General features: G+C 32.5%; 1 protein-coding gene across 1 annotated transcript; it reads left to right on the forward strand.

Moving 5' to 3' along the window:
- The first annotated feature begins 700 nt into the window (after positions 1-700).
- LOC128033991 (uncharacterized) lies at positions 701-23,378 on the forward strand. The gene is made up of 4 exons (XM_052622501.1): positions 701-811; positions 887-1,145; positions 23,086-23,156; positions 23,238-23,378. The coding sequence occupies exons 1-4, from the start codon at positions 701-703 to the stop codon at positions 23,376-23,378; spliced, it is 582 nt and encodes a 193-aa protein (XP_052478461.1).
- Positions 23,379-23,675: the final 297 nt, after the last annotated feature.

Genomic DNA, 23,675 nt, shown 5'->3' on the forward strand with positions numbered 1-23,675 from the left:
GAATACTTAGAGTCCATCGTTTTATCTGACGGTGCACAATAGAATTATTATAGCATGTTGTTTGCTCCATAATTTTATTCGAACCCATATGAGTATTGATCCCATTGAAGCGGAGGTGGGAGAAGGATTACCTACTAATGTGGTGGATGACGATGAACCGAATATCACAAATATTCATCCATCGGATGCTTGGGCTACTTGGAGGATGGAACTAGCCATTCAAATGTTCGATGAATGGCAAGCATCTAGAAATTAGTTAGGTTTAGGGACAAATTGAGTTGTATTGTACTAAACTTTGTTGAATTATAATTTAATTATCTTTTCATTCAGCATGTGTTATAAATTTAAATTTAGTATTGAACTACCGATATAATATTATAAACTGTTCACCTTTTGATTCATGATATTCAATATCTCAAATATGTTAATTTGTTTTTTTTCTTAAGAACAATATGTCAAGTGTTCCACCAACGGGTGCTTCTTCTCAATCTTCTCGAGGAAGCAAAAGAAAATGGGTTCCAGAAGAGGATGCAGCCTTGGTTTCTTGCATGGTGGATTTGCACAATGTAGGGACATTTAATGTCGATACGGGTTCAAAGCGGTTATTTGAACGAGCTAGAAAAATGCTAGAAAAGGCTTTACCAAGAGCAATGTCAAGGCGAAACCAAATATTGAATCTCGGATTAGGTGCCTAAAAGGAATGGTCATCATCTACGACATGCTTAATGGCCAAAACAACAGTGGTTTTGGTTGGGACGAGCATAGGCAGCTCGTTGTTGCTGAAGATGCAGTTTGGGAATCCTATGTAAAGGTAAAATGTATTTCAAGTATTTATTTGTTTTTTTTACAAAACTTGTAACTAATATGATTTCCTCATTTTTTTTAGAGTCACAAAGAAGCCTCTCAGTTCAGACATCGTTCTTTCCCTTACTACAACCAGCTTACTGCGATATACGCAAGAGATCGGGCGACTGGGAAAGACGCTCAAACAGCTGCTGATGTTCTTGAAGAAATACATGCTGAGGATGAACGTACTACAGATATGAATGAAGAGAGAAACACATTCTATGACTGCGAAACTGACGTCTCTTTAGACGACATGGATGTTTCCGGTACAGATCCACGAGGAGATAGAGACCAAGGGGGTTCCTTATCTTCAAACAAGAGAAAGAAGAAATCTTATGCTCATGATAATGTGTGTTCTTCATTTGAGGAGGCTGCCACTTTGTTGGGGGAAAAAATCTAGGCCGTTGGCGATCAAATCAGTAGGAGTATTGCCTCCGAGGTGGTAGTTCAGCAGAAGTCAGAAGAACATCAAAAGATGGAAGAGAAAGCTTCAAATTTATATTCAGCCTTATGGTCAATTGAAGGTTTAACCGACGATCAGCGGTATGATGCTTTGAGTAAAATTCCCGATCATCCAAATCAAATGATCGTTTTCTTTAGTTTACCTTCAGTTGCCCGATTGGAATGGGTCAGAAGATTTCTTTCTCACCATTAAATATCAATGTTCAAACTTTTTGATGTTGTAAAACTATATAACATATGGATTATGATGTACAATTTCATTTTCATCTAACTTTTTCTTAATATAAGTTAATTATGTTTATGCAGAATATAATTCATATAAGAAAATTTATTATCAAGAATTTTATGAAATTTAATATTAATTATTAAATTATATGTAATAATTATTATTTTAAATTATACAAATTCATAAAATATAATTTATTAGTTATAATTATTTTAAATTATTTTAAATCATATATTTTAATTAAAATATATTTAATATTAATTATTTCAAATTTTCATTTATAGTATCATATATTATGATTTGAGTAAATTCATATAAGAATATTAATTATTAAGAATTTTATTAAATTATATATTTTAATTATAATATATTTAATAATAATTATGTTAATTTATATTTTACAGTATCATATATTATGATTTAAGTAAATTCATATAAGAATATTAATTATTAAGAATTTTTTAAATTATATATTTTAATTATAATATATTTAATAATAATTATGTTAATTTATATTTTACAATTATCATATATTATGATTTGAGTAAATTCATATAAGAATATTAATTATTAAGAATTTTATTAAATTATATATTTTAATTACAATATATTTAATAATAATTATGTTTAAATATGATTAAATTATTTATTATTGATATTAATAATCTTATTAAAATTTAAATAACAATAACAATAATAATTTACCAAAACAAATTTCGCTAATTATAAGAATTTTATTAAATTATATATTTTAATTAAAATAACAATAATAATCCAATACACCTCTAATCCAATACAGCGAACCAAACGCACCCTTAGTAAATCAATTGAGTTCTTATAAAAAAAAATGCACTCAATTGAACCCTTAGTGACTCCAAAAAAATCAATTAGCCCATTTCTTTAATGGAAACCGTCAGTTGACCAGTTTGACCATTAATCGTGTTGACATGGCTAACAGAAACCATCATAAGCCACCATGTGGTAGATAACGTGGCATGCCACACCAGCAAAAAAAAAAAAATTAAAATTTAATTAATGTGCATGTAGAATGAATATGGACAAATGATTGTCTAGATTCATTCTAGATTAGTGCAAAACTAAAAAAAATTAAAATTTATAAAAATATTTATAATTGTTAAAAAATTCTAAAATATTTTAAAAATAACATATACTAAAAATCAAAATAATATAAAAATTACAAAAGTGAAAAAGATAATGTGCATTTATAATGTATTTAGACTAATGATTATCCAAATTCATTTAGGATGACTTCAAAATTATAAAAAAATTAGAAATTAAAAATATATTAATAATTATTAAAAATTATAAAAATTCCTAAAAATTAAAATGTGAAAAACTCAAAAAGTATTTAATATTTTTAATAATTATTTAAATTTTTATAATTATAAAATATTTTTTCATATTTCGATGCATTGTCGAATCTTATTTTTATATTTTTCTGAATTTTTATACTTTATAATTATGATATTTCAAAATTTTATAATTTTATCTTAAGTAATTAACATTAAAGTCTTAGTTTCTAACATAAATATATATAATTATTGACTATATACAATTGAATTAAAAGTAATTAAACATATACCCTAAGAATAATTAAATAATTATTTTTGAGTTTTTATACATTTGATTTTATCTATATTTATAAATTTTATTTTATTTTATAAATTTAAAAAAATAATTTTACACTCATTCAAAATGAATTTGAAAAAAAAATATTATTATTTAAATTATTTTTGCTGATGTGAGTTTTGACGGCTTTCGTCAGCTACATCAACGTAAGACCACTAAAAGTTCAATTGAGTGCACATTTTTAATAAAAATTAATTTAAATTTTTTTACTGATAACTTTCTTTTTGTTAATTTCACCTTCCTAAAATGAAAAAATAAGAAAAAGAAAACATTAAATATATTTTTAATTATATATTGGTATATAAATTATGATGAAAAATAAATTTGATTTATTTTTGAATTAAATATAATTTTAAATATCAAAATAATATATTTTTAATAATTTCATCGATGTATTATATATTTGAAAATAACAATTTTTATAAAAGCATCAAAAGAAAAAAAAGAACTTGGAGAGAATTAAAATTGAAATGCTTCTCTTAGAAACCAAAGGAAATTATTTAAACGAAATTACGTACGTTTTCATCCCAATAAAATTGATATATTTTAAATTTTTATGATTTTTTTATTTTTTGAAAAATTCTTAAAATACATGTTTTGGAAACTTTGTATGAATTTTTACAGAATCTGCTGCTCCCCGAGGTTTTCTGCCCGTCGCTCACTCCTCTGCTGCTCTTGCCTCCTGCTTCGGTCTCTTGTGACCATCTTGTTGCTGAGCACTGCTACTTCTTCGGTCGTTCCTTTTGTCGTCCACCACCGTGGGATCTCTTTATTTTTTTGTTAGCTTAATATTTGAGTGTTTACTTAATGGATTATTATTTTGGATTACTATTTGTTGATGTTATTAATATTACGGTAGTTTGCACTCAATTGAACCTTCACTTTTTTTATAGTTCTCCTAACTTCACTTTTTTTTTCTTTCAAGGAAAAAAGAGATCTAAATAGCCTTCCAAACAATAAGGCCCTCGTAACCTTTTGCACTCAATTGAACCTTCGAACAAGTAAACCCCATAAAAAAAATCTTTGCTAGGGTCGTTCGATTAAGCAACGAACAAGAAAAAATAGTAGAAGAAATTGAGAAGCTGAACACACAAATTTAACGTGGAAAAACCCCTCTAAAGAGGATAAAAAATCACGGGCAAAGATAATTTTACTATAACGGCAAAAGAACAAAGAGTACAAAAGATAGGGATAAAAACTAAACCCTGAAAACCCGAAAAACAAAGAACCCTCAAAACGTAAACACAAAATTTTCTGAATGTGTTATGAGTTCTAATCTAATGGGTATCACTTTCTAAGATTGTAAAAGAGCCTATTTATATGCTAAATTAGTAAGTCAAATAAACTATGCTAATAAATGCTAAATATATTATACTAATAAATACTAAATCTTCTAGAAAGAAAATATTTTTTTTGTTTCACTTGACTTGCAAGCAATCTCTTAGAATTTGGATCACACAGCTCTAACAATCTCCATCTTTACACGAATTCTTTCAACGCCATCTTTGCCAAAACCCGCCACAGGCCTATCTTGAACTATGCACGTAATTAACTAAGTCGAATCTATGCTTAGAAGCTGGAAGACTTCTAGCCTTCGACTTGTGCACTGCCAAATCAAAACAAACCCGGGTCTGATTTTCACGAACACAGTGCCCTAACTTTTCAAAACCTGTATCCAAAAGAGAACCTCTCTTCAACGAAATGATTATACCTTTTTCCCTCCTATGACCAAGTTGCCTCCGCTCCAAACAAGTTAACTTTGACTCCGTAACAGACGAGGGACGTACGATTTCACCGGTCACTGTAGAACCTTCCAGAATATAAAGACTGCCAGTTCTTTTACCTTTTAACAAAAAGAGAGCTCCACTCGATGTTGATTCTGCATCCTTTCAAGTCTAAAATACTCAAGGAGATGAGATTCTTTCTTAAATCAGGTACATACCTGACATCTGAGAGTGTCCTAATCGTCCCATCGTGTATCTTAATTTTAACAGTACCAATACTGATTATTTTACTAGATGAATCGTTTCCCATGTGCATAACTCCACCTTCAACTAAACTGTATGTGGAGAACCATTCTCTATTAGGACACATGTGGAAAGAACATCCTGAATCTAGGATCCACTCAGACGTAAGCTTTGAGTTATCGCTCGTTGACACTAACAAGAAATCATCAATGCATTCATCAACTAAATTAGCACCAGCTACATCTTCCTCGTTACTCTTAGCAGCTCTTTTATTTCGCAGTTTATAACAATCTACTTTGACGTGACCTAACTTTTTACAATAGCGGCACCTTTTGTCTCGTTTCTTTGATGCTATCAAAACGGAAGCTTGCCTATTTGATTTGCTATTCAAACCAAACTCATTTTCGAGTTTGTCTCTACTCAACAAATGACCCTTCACATCTTCGAATAAGAGTTTGTCTCTACCATAAATCAGGGTCTCCTTGAAAGACTTGTATGAAGAGGGTAAAGAGCACAATAATAGCATAGCTTGATCTTCATTGTCAACATTCTTTAAATCATTTAAAAGAGTAATGAATTGACTGATGTGATCTCTAAGAAGCTCACATTCGTTCATGTGAAACATAAATAGACGTTGTTTCAACACTAAACGGTTAGCCAGAGACTTAGTCGCATGAAGAGTTTCTAACCTTTTCCACAAGACGGATGAGTTATTCTCCATCAATACCTCCTGCAATGCTGTATTCGCAAGGCACAACTGGATTGCAGATAAGGCCTTTTCATCAAGCTCTTCCCATTCTGTTTGATTTAGATTCTCAGGCTTTTTCCCTGTAACAACCTTTTTCAAACCGTTTTGAACTAGAATTGTCATCATCCGAACTTGCCACAGATTGAAATTTGTCTCACCATCGAACTTCTCAATTTCAAACCTTGTTGCTGCCATCTCTGAACGGCTGATCTATGAAAATTGAACTAGCTCTGATACCACTTGTTAGGATCGTCCCGATTAAGCAACGAACAAGTAAAAATAGTAGAAGAAATTGAGAAGCTGAACACACAAATTTAACGTGCATGGAAAAACCCCTCTAAAGAGGATAAAAAACCATGGGCAAAGATAATTTTACTATGATGGCAAAAGAACGAAGATTACGAAAGATGAGATAAAAACTAAACCCGAAAAACAAAGAACCCTCAAAACGTAATCACAAAATTCTCTGAATGTGTTATGAGTTCTAATCTAATGGGTATCACTTTCTAAAATTGTAAAAGAGCCTATTTATATGCTAAATTAGTAAGTAAAATAAACTATGCTAATAAATGCTAAATATATTATACTAATAAATACTAAATCTTCTAGAAAGAAAATATATTTTTATTTAACTGAACTTGCAAGCAATCTCTTAGAATTTGGGTCACGCAACTCTAACATCCTTTGATTGTCATTAATTGTTAACTCGTTGATGTGGCAAAAATTTTTTTATTTGAATGAACCTGGACAAAGTTCATTTCAAACTTATATTTTTAAATAATAATAAAATTTATTTTTAAAAAAATTATAGATTTGTAAAACATTATTAAAATTTATAAAAATATTAAATAAAAAATTAATTCCAAAATGGATCTAAATATATGGATATATTATATTTTTTAAATTTATTTTTATATAAAAATTTTAATACGGGTCAAGCTCAGGCCTAATTTTTTTATTAGCCCGGCCCGACCCATGGACTCTAATTCACCCTCACTTTATTCAACGGATAATTGAACTAGATCGGTCATATGTTATATGGCCATGAAATGTTATTAACAATAGACTATTGCAGAAGTTTTTCTTTCAATAAATAAATAAATAATTTTATACTTACGATTAATAAAATTAAAATTTATTTAAAATTTATTTTTAAAATATTATTTATTTTTATATATCCTACAAGGTATAAATAGAATTAAAACATTGATACACATATCATATTTTAGAATATATATATTTAATTTTTTAAAAACATTATATAATTTAGAAAAGTTTATCTTGAATAAATCTGGACATATGGTCCCGGATGTCCATATGTCTATATTCATTTTGAGCTTAAATTTTAGATGGTTTTATTAATTTTTAATTTTTTTAAACTTTATTTAATATTTTTTTATAAATTTTACTAATGTTTTACAAATTTATAAAAAAAAATTTAAAAATAAAAATATATTATTTTAAAAAAATTTAAGCTTGAAATGAACTAGGACAAAATTTTATCTTGGTTCAAATGAACTTGGACTACTATTTGTCCAAATTCATTCTAGTATAAAATTAAATATTTTTTATTTTTATTTTTGCTATCGTGGCACTACCACATCAGCAACTGTCGCTGTCACATCAACGTCGTTAATGGCCACATCTACGAGTTAACAGTCAATGAAGGTCAAAGGGCCTTTTTTATGAAACTTGCCAATTCGAGGGCTTAATTAAGTGCAAAAGGTTATGAAGGGCTTAATTGATTGTTTTGGAATAGTTTGGGGAGCTATTTTGACCAACAAATTGTTCTCTAAAATTGTGACGATTGGTGAAGCCATAGGGGTATATATATTGGCGCGTGTGGAGACGAAATTTCTCAATTCTATTTACACAATTTTCTATATAACATCATCTTCTTCAGTCGCTCTGAATAAGAAGAGGATGTAGGTGAATGAAGCTCTACATGCCATAGTAGTCGTGTGCGTTGAAGTCTGGTGGTAGAGAAATTGAGGAGTTGGTAAGCTTCTTACCTTTCTGTACTCATGGATTGAAGAAAGAAATAGAATAAGAACTCTTAAAAGCCTTTATATAATGATGGATCATAAGTTTTAAGGGTTGAACGCCTTTAGTTTAATCAATAAATGATTTTCATACTTAGCTGCCAAGACAAGGAGGCTCTGACATTCGAACAAGCTAAGTTGACAAGGATAAGGAAGCGAGATGAGTTTCAGTACCTTGCCTTTGGGTGATAAATTATGTTATTTGACATGCATGTATCACGTTGATGATGTACTGAGGTTGCCTAAGCCGTGGTGTGTATATGCTTGAAGAAAGAGTAGGCTGTGTGCGCGTACAATACTATGTGAGCTCTTACCAGTTGTCTGCTGATTGTTTTATGGTAGATAGTTAATCATAGATAATCTGGTGAGATGTTGTTTAATGATAAATTGTATGATATTCTTGAGCAACGTATGCGTAATATGGAGGAAAGTGTTGGCCGGATAAATGAAGTTAGGATTTGGGAAATGGGAATTTCTATTAGATACTGCCATATGGTGTTGCTGAGTGCAAGTCATGATGTTCGAAGTTTTGAGCCTTGTGGAGGAGACACTGCGGTGTTTGAGCATCAAAGTTAGGAATGGTGAAATGGAGGAATAGGCAGAAGAATGGGGAAAATGAAATTACGTTAAGATACCACCATGCGGTACTGCTATGTAACAACCTGTTTTTCAATGGTGTTAGAAACAGTGGTTTTGGGACCAGAAATCCAACGAATGGATTCATAAATATTATTATTTAATATTTATGGATTAAATATAGTATTCAATTGAATTTTTCATATGATAATTTTAATTAATTAAATGAATAGTGAGGTATAAGTGGTTTGACTCTAAAGTCAAGTGGTTTTGGGAAATGAGGTATTGGGACCTCATTTCTATAAACTGAGGCCGTAAATAATTTTATCAAATATTTATGATGTAATTATATAGGTATATCAAAGTTTGGTCTAGAAATTTTAGTGATTTGATAATTAATTAAGTAAAAAGTACTAAATCATAAAAACTGCAAAGACAAGCAATTATTAGTTTATTTGTGCTAAATGGATTAAATGTTATTATTGCAAGTGTTAATATGAAAAATTTCGATTTTTAAAAGATAGTGGCGGTTGGTGTAAGAATTTTTAAGTAGGATATTTTAATTATAATATTAAAAATATATGTTAAAAGTAAAATAAAAATATGATAATTCTTCATCTTCCATCATTTTTTCTTTGGAACACCGAAACTGTCCATTAAAGGAAGCCATGAAGGCTTCAAAATTTCCTTTATAATTGGCCATTGCATGTAAGTCCCTCAGGTATCCGTTTTTAGTAATTTTATATTTTTGAGATCGTTGTAGCTTAATCTAGCTAACTCGAAGACTAATTCGTAAAACTATTAAATGTTTAGAATTTTTTCATGGACGAATTTGTGGTGCTTTTGAAGTTTAATGATAGATTATTAAGCTTGATAGTTAAATAAGACTATTTTGTAAAGTGATTTTTGATCATTTTAAAGTTTAATGACTAAGTTGTTTAAATTGTAAAATATCATGTAATTCTTGTGATAAAATGATAAAAGTGGGCTATTTAGGGACCATTCAGAATTCGGCATAAGGGTTCTTGGGCTAATTTGTGATAATTGTGAGAATTTCAGTTTTAAGGATTAAATTGAATAAATATAAAAGTTTAGGGTAAAAATGTAAAATGTCACAAAAGGGTTAATTGCACAAATGTAAGTGTTTTAAGATCTTTAATTTGGTTAATTGAATTAAACTATTATATTTAGATTAAAAATTGGACCAGTCTGTAGATAAACGAGGGAAAAGAAAAGTCGTCGAGTAATCGTCATCGCGTATTGTTAGCTATTGTGTTTTGGTAATTTCGTATTACGTTTATTATGTTTATAATGATTTTACTTATTACGTGTTTAATGAAATGAAATTGAATGTTGTTATTATCTATTGAATGGTTAACGAAATGAAAAAATAAAATGAGTATGAGACATATTGGAAAAACAAGCCTTGAGCTGGTGGTTATGTAGTAGGCCTTGAGCCGGTGGTTATTTAGCAGGCCTCGAGCCAGTGTTTATTTAGCAAGCATTGAGCCGGTGTTTATTTAGCAAGCCTTGAGTTGGTGGTTATTTAGCAGGCTTTGAGCTGGTGTATATTTATCAAGTATTATGTATCGATGAAGGATGCCGTACTGATGGCTTGAGATCCTACATGTGTTGTGGATTCTTTGAAGCTTGTATGAGCAGCATCATGTATTGATTAAAGTCCTTAGGTTAGCTCGTATGAGCATTACCCTCCCGTTTATCCAAAGTTGATTTACTATCGTTCTCCGAGCAAAAAAAATAATTATTAAAAGGAAAATGGAATGAGATGATATGTTGAATCATATCTTAGTATGTGATTTTTTGATGCGTTGTATTTTGATGATATGAATCATCTAAGTTTAAGTATTTCAGAAAGTTGAAATGATGATATATGGCAAGGATCGTTAGTTCATGTTTTGTATATTTTAAATTAAGTTAGCAGGTATGTGTTGTTTTGTTTTATGAACTCACTAAGCTTTATGAAAGCTTACTTTATCTGGTTTGCTTCATTATAGATCATCGGATTTTCACTGTCGATTGGAACGTCATTGGAGATTACACTATCCGGTAGCTTATTCGGTAACCTTTTTGTTTATTTTGGCTCGGTTATAAGTGGCATGTAAATAGGGTTTTGGATATATAAATTATAAGTATTTTGGTTATATGATTGGCACTTGAAATTATGGTATGTGTATTGATGTAAATCCTATTTGGTAACTTGGTTGGTTGTGGTTTATGATGGTGGTTGCATAAGTTGATATCTAGATGCCTTTAAATGTTTGTGTTGGTAGTTCAGGTTAATAGGCAACCTTGAAATGCTTTGTCTTTGAAGAATGGCTAATTTGGTCTTGGTAAGATATGATATTCTGATAAGTTGAATGAACATTTGATGGCTTGAATGATGATTGAATATCAATATGTGTTATTTTGCATTCAAAGGATGTTGAAAGAATTTTACTTGTAGTACATGTTTGATTGGATGATGGGTGTTTATGTTGCAAATTGAGGTGCCATTGAAGGTATATTGGTTAGGCACTTAGGTTGGATGATTTTGGTATGTTTTGGCATGTTTTAATGTGTTTTGAATAGGTAAAAGTAATTGGAAATGGATTGGCTTGGATATTTAGAAATGGTAGATGAAAAATCTTGGTTTTGAAGTTATTTTAGGTGTACATGGCCTGGGACACGGGCTGTCACACGGTCGTGTACCACACACGGTCTCCCACATGACCGTGTGCCACATATGGTTTCCTACATGGCCGTGTGCAACACACGGTCTCTCATACGGCCGTGTGGTTGTTTGATTTTAGGTGTAGTATTTTTTACACGGTCACAGTTAGTTACAAGGTCTGAGCATACGGGTGTGTGGGGTAGCCACACGACTTTGGGGCCACACGAGATGGTCTCTACCACACGGCCCTGTGACCCATGTTTAAACTTTTGTCCAAATTTTCATAGAAATTTCAATTTAATCCAAAATTGATCTCGGTTTGTTTTAAATGTTCCGTAAGCTTGAATTAGGTCCCAAATAGATTGAAAAGCCTGGAAACGATTGATGATGAATTATTTTAATTATTTTTAAATAAAATATGAAAAATGTTAAAGTTTTATAGTTGTAACACCTTATAGCTCGGGTTGGTGATCGGATTGGGTATAGGGTGTTGCATGCTGAGTGCAAACCATGATGTACGAAGCTCAAGGCCTTGAGGATAGACACTTCGGTGTTCAAGCATCAATGTGAAATGTGAAATAGGTCTTTCATGGTGACACCGTGATGATGGTAATTAGGTTTCATAGGGTAACACCCTGATAGCGGTTAGTTGGCTCTATTGTTGGCATCACGATGGTGGTAAGGTCTTACGGGGCGACACATCAAAAGAGGTCTAATGTGTAAGACCATAACTTGGCTATGGTAACTAGTATAGTCCATTAAAACAGTAAACAAGAGGTAGTCCACTGGGACAACAAACACGAGAAGTTCGCCAGGAAGTCAAACATGAGAATAAAAATTTGGAAAGTCCACATTTCTAGAAGAATGCCAAGGATTTAAATAAAGTTCGTTGTGTGAGATTGGAACGATAAGTCACAAGAATGAATGAGCTTGACATGTCTAAGAAACATAATCCACCAGAATAATGAGAGACTTAGCCAAAGGCGATGATGAATGCGCCAAGGGAATGCCTCAACCCTAATTAGGATGAAGAGAGGAAGAGACTCCATAGATAAGGAGATATACGTAATGTATGTCAAAACTAGCCCATTAGGGAAGCTACGGATTTCATATGGTTCAAGTAGAAAAAGAATAAACCCTAATAGGATGCAGTCACAAGTCGTAAGATGACAAAAAGTCTGCCAAAAGATTTAAATAGGCCGAAAAGAGTCTTTGTGGGAGGAAATGCCTGCTCAAGACTGAATGGCCAGTAAAGTCTGTTAGAGAATTGTAAAAAGTGGAGGTCCATCAGGACCATGAAAAACGGTAGAGATCTTGATGATATACCAAATGTGGGAGTTGCATGTTTAATAAAGATTCATTAAGGAATGTGCTGACAAATTGAGTTCTTTGGTGTTGTGTTGTGGGCACTAGTATTGCAAGGTAGTGAAGATATTGTATACTGGTAAGGACCCCAGATATGGCAATTTCTTGGTTAGTTGCTTAGTGACACCAGTAAAAAATAATGAACGCGAGTATCAGAGAAATAAAACAATGAGAAATGGGAAGGGATGAGACCAAGAGAGAACATTTTCAAAATCATATTAGGGTTTAAGTTCACTAATAAACGGCTTAGTGTGCATAATGCATGGACCTCGTCAACTAAGTTCACAAATTCTCCTATAAAATTCAGGGAGTTTAATTCTGAGCCAAAAACGTACAATTTTTTTAAATACTATATGCGAATCTCACTAAGTTCTTCCTAACTTACAAAAATTATGTTTGAATGTAGAATAGTTTACAATTTCAAAAATTAAAAGGGACTAAACCAAACTTCATCGGGAACTAGGTGAAATGCGATAGCTGTCTATGTTTATAAAGGGGCACCCGTAGGGGCCTCGCTTCAGGGCGTAAGTTGTCTATATGCGTTATCGAGCCTTAGTCCAAAATTTGTAACATCCATTGAAATCAAAGTCTTAGAGACTTATCACTAGTTTAATACGAGTTTTAATTTCAGTTAGATTTTCAAATTCAAGTTGTTTCAATATGTAATTAAATCATAAATAGAAATTTAGTTAAGTCATTTTAGTTAGTATAGCATCCGATACCTAGACCTGGCGATCGGGTCAAGTAGAGGGTGCTACACATCTTCCACTATCTTTAAAAAGTGGCCAATTGCCACTTTGATCCACAAATATTTACCATTAAAACATTTTTAACTAATCGAATTCTATAGCGATTAAATTTTATGGTTTTTATGATTTAATCCTTTTACCCTAATTAATCGCTAATTTGAAAAAATTACTAATCCAAAATTCAATTAACCTATATAATAGCCCCGTAAATATTTTTATTTTACAACCTCGATTTATAAAAATGAAGTCCCGATATCTCAATTTCCAAAACCACTGACTTTTGAATCGATACACTTGTACCTTGACCAACTTTCCACATAACCAAATTATTAGACTAGAATTCAATATAATACCATAATAACTGTATAAATATTAATAAAAAATATTTATCGACTCGGTCATCTAAAAATGGAGTTCGGAAACTACCGTTTTTGGTATCGCTAAAAATCAGGTTTGTACAAATTTGGTTCTTTGTAATGTTAGGTAGTCAATTAGTGTAATTAACCCTAATAATGACTTGTCGTAATATAACACTTAATAAGTAGTTAGCTAGACTTTTTGGTTGCATATTGGTTACTTAGGAATCACTTAGTCCCCAAACTCTTTTGGATTTGATCCTTGGAATACTCAAATGTTCCATTGTAACACTACAAATATTATAACTCAACTTGCCACACTTGTAATACACCGTTAGATTATTATTTGTATTTTTGTTGATTCTTAGGCCCAGTGCACACACCCTGGTTGCGGTCAAGTTATTAGTTTTGTTGCCAATGAATGTGTGTGATTGAATGATTTGTGTGATTGATGCATGCTAGTTAGGAAAATAATTAGTAAAAGCTAGGTTTATAGATATGAAGCTTTATTTTTTTTAATGATTTCCTTAATTTTGCCTTGTTGATAATTGGTTGATAATCATGTTTAATGATGACTATAGGAGGCCCGAAGACTCATTTCGTGTTTGATGCAAATGGTAATCCAATGCCTAGCTAAGGGAGAATGGCTACTATAGGAGATAAGGATATGTGTCTCTTTATGGTTCTCACAGTTACACATATGAGATGGATGACTACAATCGGGGATGGTTAGGTAGTAGCTCAATTAATGACTTATATTCCTCGTATCTATCAAGATGGGGGTATGTATTATGAAGATTTTAGTGATGATTATTACTTAACCACTCGGGTTGGTAAACTTGAGGATGGCCTGTTGACATGCCATGAAACCATGAAAACTATACATAACCAATTAGAGTCAGTGTTAGAAGCAGTCTGATGACGAGCTAAGGAACATATTCTGGTGGAAGAGTGTGTAGAGCTGAAGGACTCGGAACTTGAGAAGAATGCCCTCTATACCTTTGTTGAACATTAATACTGGAGGGCTTATTGTCAATAAGAGATAAAGACCAGAGAAATGAGTAAGATGTTAGGAATTATTGATGAACTCTTCGACTCTTTTGACATAAGTATAGAGATATGAGTAGAGGTAGTTTTAGAAAAGCCTTTAAGTGAAAGTGTGGAGGAACCACAACATTTTCTAAATACTTTAGAAAAAATCTCACGACAAGAACTGACCGAAGATGTGCTTCAACAAGGTTATGCTCGAATTGAAGCGGAAGATAAGATTCGGGTCTTTCATTTTTCAGAAGAAGTTGAATTCATAATCCCTGAATTGACAATTCCTTAGAATGTGCAATGGCTTAGGTTCAATGTCGATGAGAAGTGGTTCAAGAAGTGCATGTCGAAAGGCCTTCAGATAAGAAGACACTGATATGCGCATTCGCTGAGGGGAGGTCTCAATTCATTCGATCATGAAAAAATGTTTGGTTAAAGTCTATAGGAATTCATAGAAATTCCATTTTTGAGGTGCTACGGATCGCCCAGGGACAACTTCCTAAGCTTGTCGATTGACTTTGAGTATATTTTTAAATAATTAAAAAATTGGAAACTAGACTCTAGTTACCTAAGTTAGATTGCAAACTGATTTCATGCTTAGAATTAGGACTTAGAAGGTGTATTTTTGTGTAGAGAGGAGTTCAGGCTAGAAAATTAAGAAATTTTGGGCGTTCTATAATAGTATTGCGACACCCTTGGGTCAATGTCGTAATACCACAGACAGTTTTGGTGGAAGGCCAAAATAACCTTCAATGTCGTGATATCGACCCTTTGGTATTGCAACAACCGTTTTAGCATCGAAATTAAATTTTGATACTAAAACATGCAGGGATATCGTGACATCTAGAAATGAATATCACGATATTGAGGCTAATTTTTTCTCGGTGTCGCGATACCTTGTTGCGTTTTACAGAAAACCCATTTGGCAATCACAACCCTCGTGTTTTCACCTTATTTAACCCGAAAACTCAGCTAAAAACACCATTTTTCACTTAGTTTCAAGCCTTAACTTCCTAAAATCCTCCTACTTTCAATTTTCTCTCAAATTTTTTCTCTAATCTCTTCTTTTTCTTTCCATTTTCTTTTATTGTTTCTCTTCAATTTTTACAAGTTTTCTCTGTTGATTTGGGAACTACGACGCCATGCAGATGAATCAATTTTTCTTGAACATCAACAATCGCTCGAGGTTAGAAGTTCCAAGTCTCTTGTTCTGCAAAGTTCCTTTTTTTTTTAAATAAGTTGTTGCTTGCTAGATTTTGAAATATTTTCTCTTGCAGCAAGTGTGAGTAGTTGAAGGACTTGGTTGATATCAAATTTGAAATTGTTGTTATTGAGGTTAGTCTGTTAGATTTATTTGATTGATTACTTGATTTTCAAACTCCTTTCCATGATCACTTCTGCAATAGCTCCAATGGTTTTCCTTTTCTCAATCATAAGCCTTTTGAAAAGTTTCTTGAATTCACTGAAGGTGTCTGATGTCTCTTTAAAAAATCTTACCCAAATATAGTTGATTTGCCACAATTTGTTGTAGCAGATTAAACTAGTTTTCATACTTAAGGAGCTTGAATATGAGAAAATTTATTATGTTTTATTTAGTTTTGTCAATATTAGTTTTTATTTAATAAAAAGTGTAATTGAGTTGTTTTATGAACTTAGGGGCCGAAGGAGGCCTAAGGGAAGACTAACGTACTTCGTAAGTGTGCAGGACACCATTCAAAGGCATGAGGGCTCAAGATTGGTTGCCATGTTGCAACATAAGGAGTTCAATACTGCATCATAGTGAACAAAGTGCCAAAATAACAAGTTTGCCTTCGATGTAGTGACATAGATAGTGAATGTTGCAACACACCCCTAAAGCTGAGCCTGAGCCAAGCAAATTGCCATCAGTGTCGCGACATAGGCAGTGGATGTCGCGACATCAAACCTGTATGTGAAAGCATTAATCACCCATGCTTAGATTTGGTTGAGTTACACATTAGATTTTCATTTTCATTACTTTATGCACGTTTTATTCGTTTCTTATAAAACCTAAATTCTTCTACTTTATATTTTGTCGTAATATAATTTATCTAAAGTATTAATTAAATCTATTTATCTTTAGGTTAATATTAATTTAGTACTTGCCTCCCTTGGTTATGATCATCAAAGTACTCACCTTTTTCGTTGTAAAAACCATATTACAGCCTAACCCACAGACTTGCGGACACCGCCTCAATTTCATATCTTTAGTTGCAGGATTCACACTCTGGATGTTAGTACATCCGGAGGCAGTCAGTAGTGGGAGAAATCATCAACACATACCAACACATACCTGTTACTTTCGTTGCTTCTAGTTTGCATTGGTCCAAAGAAGTCTATATTAAGAAGGTGAAGTGGAACGATGGTTTAATTTTGCGCCAACAATTTATGGTCTCCCTCTATGCTACTTCTCTTTGAGGAAATCACAAAATACTTTAGGATTCGTTCCTCCTAGTTTTGACAAGCTTCAAACTGCATCATAGCGTACTAATCTTTGCAGTCCTTGATAGTGTACACAATTTTACCTTGTTATAATTGGATGGTAGAAGGTCTTTTTAGCAGTTGTCAAATATTCTGACATCTTCCATGATTTTTTCATTCTTCTTTGAAGTTACCACACACTTATCCTTTTTGAAATTTACAAGCAATCCCTAATCACAAAGTTGACTAATACTAACAAGGTAATCTTTTAAACTATCAACATATAATACATTCTTTAGATTAAGCATCCCATCAACTACAAGTGTCCCTTTGCCACGGATTTGCCCTTTTTCCTGTTACCAAAAGTGACACTACCTTTATAGCTTTCTGTAAAACTACTTAAGCACTAGAATCACCACTCATATGACATGTGCAGACACTATCAAACTACCATATATCATCAATTGAAGCTTTCAGTGACCGGTGTACAATAAACAAACATTGTTGATATTTTTTTCTCCATATAAGTTTTTCTTCTTTCAAGCAATTCTAGAAGTAGTAGGCTCGATTTGAAGCATTTTTCATTTCATTGAATATATTTGAGCATATTAAAGAAACGGGGCCTCATATAGCTTGGAACACCACAATAGTGGCAAATAATCTTTCTTCTAGTATATTGAACTAGTTTGATCTAACGTTTAGGCTTTTTTTTTAATTTTTACTTGTTAAGAGGATTCTACAAGGAAGTTGTTATTCCCTGCAATAACCTTTCCTTTATCTATGAAGCTTAAGACTCTTTTCATCTAATCCATTTTTCCAATTGCTATAATCACATTTAATTTGCTAGTGCCGCAATTGAACTTTCAAGAGTCTGTCTTACATCTCTTAGTCTTTCCTCAAGTTTCTCCATCCTTTTTTATTTCCCATTAAGCTCCATCATCTTTGCATCCACTTAACTAACCAACATGGGGACTTTCTTGTTTCAGAAAATCATTCTAGTAGAAAGCTTTGAATTAACATAACATAGAAGATTCCATTTTTTGAACATGAGATTATAGGATTTCAACAATTCATTGTAGGATTTCAAAAATTCATTGTGTTTCTCTTCTTCATTGCACTTGACTGATTTACACTCAGAATCATTTAGTTCATTCACCTTCGATGCGAAAGCATCAAAGTTACTTACCTATTCATTATCTGACTTTGATCTTGAGTTGGTTTCCTCATCACTCCAGGTCACACATAGAATTTTCCCTTATTCTTTTTAAGGGTATTTGTACATTCTAGTTGAATATACCCAAAACCATGACACTCATGACATTTAATTCTCTATTTCTTCACCTTAACATGTTCATTTAACTCAACGTTGTTTTTGAATTTTCCCATTTGAATAACTTTGGATGACTCAGAATTTTTATTCATTCCAAACTCCTTTTTGACTGTCTTACTAAACCCTTAAGTAAGCAAAACCAACTGTTTTTGTATCTTTATTATAATAGTGCTTTGTTTAGTGGGCACATTTTCAGCCATTGAAAAAATAATGTTATTTTAATATTTTGATTTGCCCTTCTTAGCTTCTTTCATGTTGATCTCAACGGTTTTGAGAGACCTAGTTAACTTATCAATCCTCATGACATTGATATCATTGGCCTCATCGATGGCTGTTACTTTGATGCTAAACCCCAAGTTGTGACTTAAGAGCCATTTGTTGGATTTGAGGCCCTAAGTGTACTATTTTCGTGTATGTACAATTGTATTTTTTTTAAAAAAATTGGTTTAATAAAAATATTCATCAATTACATTAGTACTTTTTTGTATATTGTCCTTAATGGTTTTTGCACGGAGAGAAAAATGAAAGCAAATATTGGCTCACTGGTTATCTAATGTGTAACTAATACTAGGCGTTATTATGTGGTTGAATTGTAATACGAAACGACAATTTGTATTAGTAGATGAACTTGAACATGTCCTTAATCGAACCAAAAATGAGCAAATTGATTGAAATACTAATATGCTGTCTATCAATTTCGCAGGGGAGATGCTTTATCTTGAGCATCAGATTGGATTACTCATAGAAGATAGAGACATAGATATGATAGAATGGAGTGACAATACATCAAGCAAGACCCAAGTAGAATCGATCTTAAATTCGTTTATGGATTTATTCACTTGTGACATTCATAGTGTGGCATACCTTAATTTTAAGTTTATGATGGACTATGTATGTGTGATTCACATACTGTGATGTAAGTAAAAGCCTGAGTTCAAGTAGATACGGAATCGACAGTTGGTGCATTGGGTATATGAATTTTGTAATATATAGCATCATTCACAATAATGGAATTCATAGCTCAACTAATTGGTAAATGATATCCTCTAATCGACATTACATGTTAGAAGAAAAGTAAAAGTAGCCACGAGTCATTTGTTTTTGTGACAAACAAATTGATTACTATTTGATAGTATTTGACTTTTCATGAAGAAAGATGTAGTGGTTACCATGAGATAAAATAGGGTCATATTGGGAGAACATGTAACATCCTCAGGGTTTAGTGGAAGGTATTGCAGCAAGTCGGGCTAAGAAAATTAGAAGGTGATAGTGTGGAATATAGTTGGAACCAGTAAAGGGTTTGGGGTGTTTTCGAAACAAGAAAAGTTAACTTGGAGTATTGACTAATTTGTAAGAAAATGAAAAGTAGTAGGGAAAAAGAGTGAAAATTAAAAGTTAAGTTAGTAGCATAAACTTTGTGGGAAAACAAGGAAGGACTAAGAAGAAATTTTACCAAGCAAGATATTATTAATACATGGAATTTCTTGAGATAAGTAAGGGTAAAATATTAAGTAGTTAAATAAGATATTAGGAGACATTAGGGGTTAAGTGTAATGATGTTTAGCTTAAGGACTAGATAGAAAATTAACGATTTTTAATTAAAATCATGAGATATTTTAGAAGAATAGTGTAGGATTTTAAAGAAAGATGAAAAGCTCTCATCCTTCTCAAAGAAGCCAAAAACGTCACCCTAATATTCTTCCATCTCATCTTTTATTTGTATTCCATTTAAGTCTTTTCCTCCATTTTTGAATTCTCCAAGCTTGTTCCTTCAAATTTCTTTCATGTTTTCCTACTCAAATCAATAAAAGAGTAAGGTAGTAACCTTAGTTTCATAAAAAGAGAGCCAATACCTATCTAAAAGGAGAGAGGAAATTAGGGTTAGTTTGTGATATCAATAATTCAAGGTAAGCGATGGAAAGAATTTTCATGATGTTCATGTTATTCTCTATTATTTGAGCATGAATATGTTATGTGATCATGATTTTAACAAGTAGATGTTATGTATGTGTTATGGAAATGAAGAAAAAGAGAAGAAAGAAGATGACAAGATTGTAAAAAATAAAAATATGTAGCGAAGGAGTGAAGAAATAAGGAAACTCTACAATCAAACTTCTTTGTAAGTGCTAGAAGGGTTTAATCCTATTTTTAGATATTATTAGTAGAAATTGTTTTTAGATGATTTAATTTTATGTAATGGTATCAAAGATGACTAAATTATAATGAAGGTAAAATATGCTATAAAAGAGTTAATGTTAATAAGAAAATGGTATAGTGAAGTATATGTAAAAGTGGTTATGTTATGAATATTACAATTATGGTGAATTACAAGTTATATGTATAATTTACAAAATATGGATGAAATTGAAATGACTGTAAAGATAATATATTTGATGTTAAGCCTAAGTAGACAAAATTAAAACTATTAGGATAGTAGTGGCATACCATTAAGGAATATTTAGTGCACAATATGTTTATCCACTTCAGCGGTGTTCAATTATCCGCTTCGGCGATGTTCCATTTTGTTCCTTATATCATGATTGTTCTTTTAAGTCTACTTTGGGCCTTGCGAATGAAATACAAATCAATATGTGTAATTTGAACAAGTGTCATTAATGTCTACAAGTATTTATATAATAAATTGGCATTCATTATGTAAATAGTTTTTTTATTAATAACATGTTTCAAAATATACATTTAGGCTTACGATTAAATTTTTGCAGTACTTACTAAGCTATTTTAGCTTAACACATTTTCTTTTAACGTGTAGGTTAAAGATGAGAGGTGAAGCTAGAAAGTGATCCGAGACCTGCTCCTCTCATCACATCCCGAGGCCAAGAGAGTGTGGCTTCTAAATTTTGGGTTAGAATGGCATGTACATAGAAATTTAGTGTGTGTTTCAAGTAAGAATGACTAAAATGTGAACTTTACAAACTTTATAAATTATAAGAACTTAAACCAAATGTTTGGGAACTATGATGGCAAGATGGTGTTATGGTGGTTTTTAAATGTTTAAATTATCAATTGATTGGATTGCTATTGAAATTTATATACACGGATTAAGATGTAAAAGTTTAAAATTTACAAAATTTCCCTTCAATTTTGGAACCACAAGGCTAGCCACACGACTGTGTGAGTACTGGAATAGGTTAATTTTGGAACCACACGATTCTTGAGACTCACACGACCATGTTGTAACACCCCAAACCCTGCCTAGATGTTTTGGCCGTATCTAGCGATATCACATTGAAGTGTTTTTCGAAAATATAGTTTCATTGAAGAAAAAAAACCCATTCTATATTAATTCTCGTTTATTGAAAACTCAAGTTGTTTTTAGCAGTTTGCAAATCATATTAGTTTGTTGCTATATTTAAAACATTGTTTGATGCGGAAGCTTTTACAGTATTTTACAAAAACATGGTGTCGTGTAAAGCATTCATCTTTTGAAAATCAGCATCCTACTAGAATCAGTAAGATTTAAAAAAAATAAAATATCAAATTAAAAGTTAACAATTTAAAGAGGCCTTATTTCAACACATACCTAAATTAAATTATTATCAATAAAAATCCCGTATAGAAGCAGGTGCAGTTGTGTGGCCACCTCCGAGCCTCTCGCAGCACCGACCCCTAAGACTGGGGATTACCTGTAAGATAAATAGAGGAGTGAGTTTACAAAAAATCAATGTCTAACCCCATATAAGCAAAATGGCCAATCAGGCCCTAGGCAAGCACAGTCTGGGCCTAAGCCCAATTCAATAACAGTTCAGTTCAATTCAGTTCAGTTGGGCCTTAGCCTATTACAGTATCAGTATTACTGTAAGCCTTAGCCCATTATAGTGACAGTAACAATTCAGACATGCAATCAGAAATCCTACCCAACCAGCCTCTACACTCCATTCCGTCCAGCCCAACACTCCATGTGGGGATAATATCACCTACTCATCCCTACACTCCAAAATTAGCACCGGTTGCAGCACTAAACAGTATTTGCAGCAGAGTTGCCAGTACAACACACTTCTTCCAATCATAATAGTCCCATTCCCATGCAACATATCATACATGTATGCAACAGATATATATATATATATCGTGACATGCTTATATATAATCATACATAACATAAAACATACAGTCATTTTATAACATAGGGGAATAACAGTCATTTTACCACGTGAGGGCATAACAGTCATTTCATATCAGTTTGGGAGTCTAGGTCTACTTACCGACCCATTAGTAGGTCCACAGTCATCTCGGACGACCCGTGCAACCTTAACAGTCAAACGGTGAAATTGGGCCCAAGGCCCATTATGTGGGCCCACACACTCGTCTAGCCCACATATCCTAGAATTGATCTCGACCATAATATTACACAGTTTGGCCATATTTTCTCCACACGCTCTTGTGGTTTACCCGTATGGGGTCCACAAGCCCGTTGGGCCCATACAACCCATTTCAGCCTATCGTGGCCCAAAATAGCCTAAGACCACGAAATCGCTGATGGTGACTACGACATTCTAATGCCCACATTTTATGTGTTCGGTTTCCTATACGAGTGAGTGCATGCTCGTGTAGCGTCAATTGCCATAATTTCTGCCTTTTGCCAGTTTATGTTTTGGGCAGGGTTTACACACATTGTTTCTATTCGTCACGAACAGTCACTCAAGCATTTACCAACCTTCAATCGAACCACGGTGACTCCCACGGATCTAGTCTTTAGAGATTGATTAGGAATTCCTTGAATACTTCATTAACTGGCATACAATTGCTATCAGTTATCACTTAAGGCAGAAGAAGAAGGAAATAATGATTCGCTTATAGAACTTACTGCAAGACAGCAAAAGAATCGAATAGTGGAAGGATTCGACACTAGTACAGCCCCTCACCCTCGATTTAAAGCTGTCAACAACAATTAAACAAACTCCACTTTAGTAACTCAAAATTCGAAAATTCAAGTGTTATACTCACTTACCAAAAAAAAAAGCAAAGTCAATTGGTAGAAGAAGAGGAATGGTTTCGGCAGCGGTCAGAACTGGAAATCGGTAGCACAACACTAGAGGGAGAGAAAAGGAGATGAAAAGAAAAGAAAAGTGCATTCGACCAAAGAGAAAGGTTGTCAAAAATTGAAACGGAGGAATGTGCAACACCCTTACCACATTCGGCTTCAAGAAAAGGAGAGGAAAACAAAAATACGAAAAATTCGAAAAAGAGAA

This window comes from Gossypium raimondii, chromosome 10 (assembly GCF_025698545.1).
Source record: "Gossypium raimondii isolate GPD5lz chromosome 10, ASM2569854v1, whole genome shotgun sequence".
Taxonomy (NCBI): Eukaryota; Viridiplantae; Streptophyta; class Magnoliopsida; order Malvales; family Malvaceae; genus Gossypium; species Gossypium raimondii.

What these genes read in the sequence shown, in the direction of transcription:
- LOC128033991 (XM_052622501.1), top strand. Translation starts at nt 701, where the DNA reads ATGGTCATCATCTACGACATGCTTAATGGCCAAAACAACAGTGGTTTT. An exon ending in AGGAGATAGAGACCAAGGGG is followed by an intron (nt 1,146 to 23,085) that starts GTTCCTTATCTT and finishes TGTTTTGGGCAG; the next exon opens with GGTTTACACACATTGTTTCT. An exon ending in CAACCTTCAATCGAACCACG is followed by an intron (nt 23,157 to 23,237) that starts GTGACTCCCACG and finishes AATTGCTATCAG; the next exon opens with TTATCACTTAAGGCAGAAGA.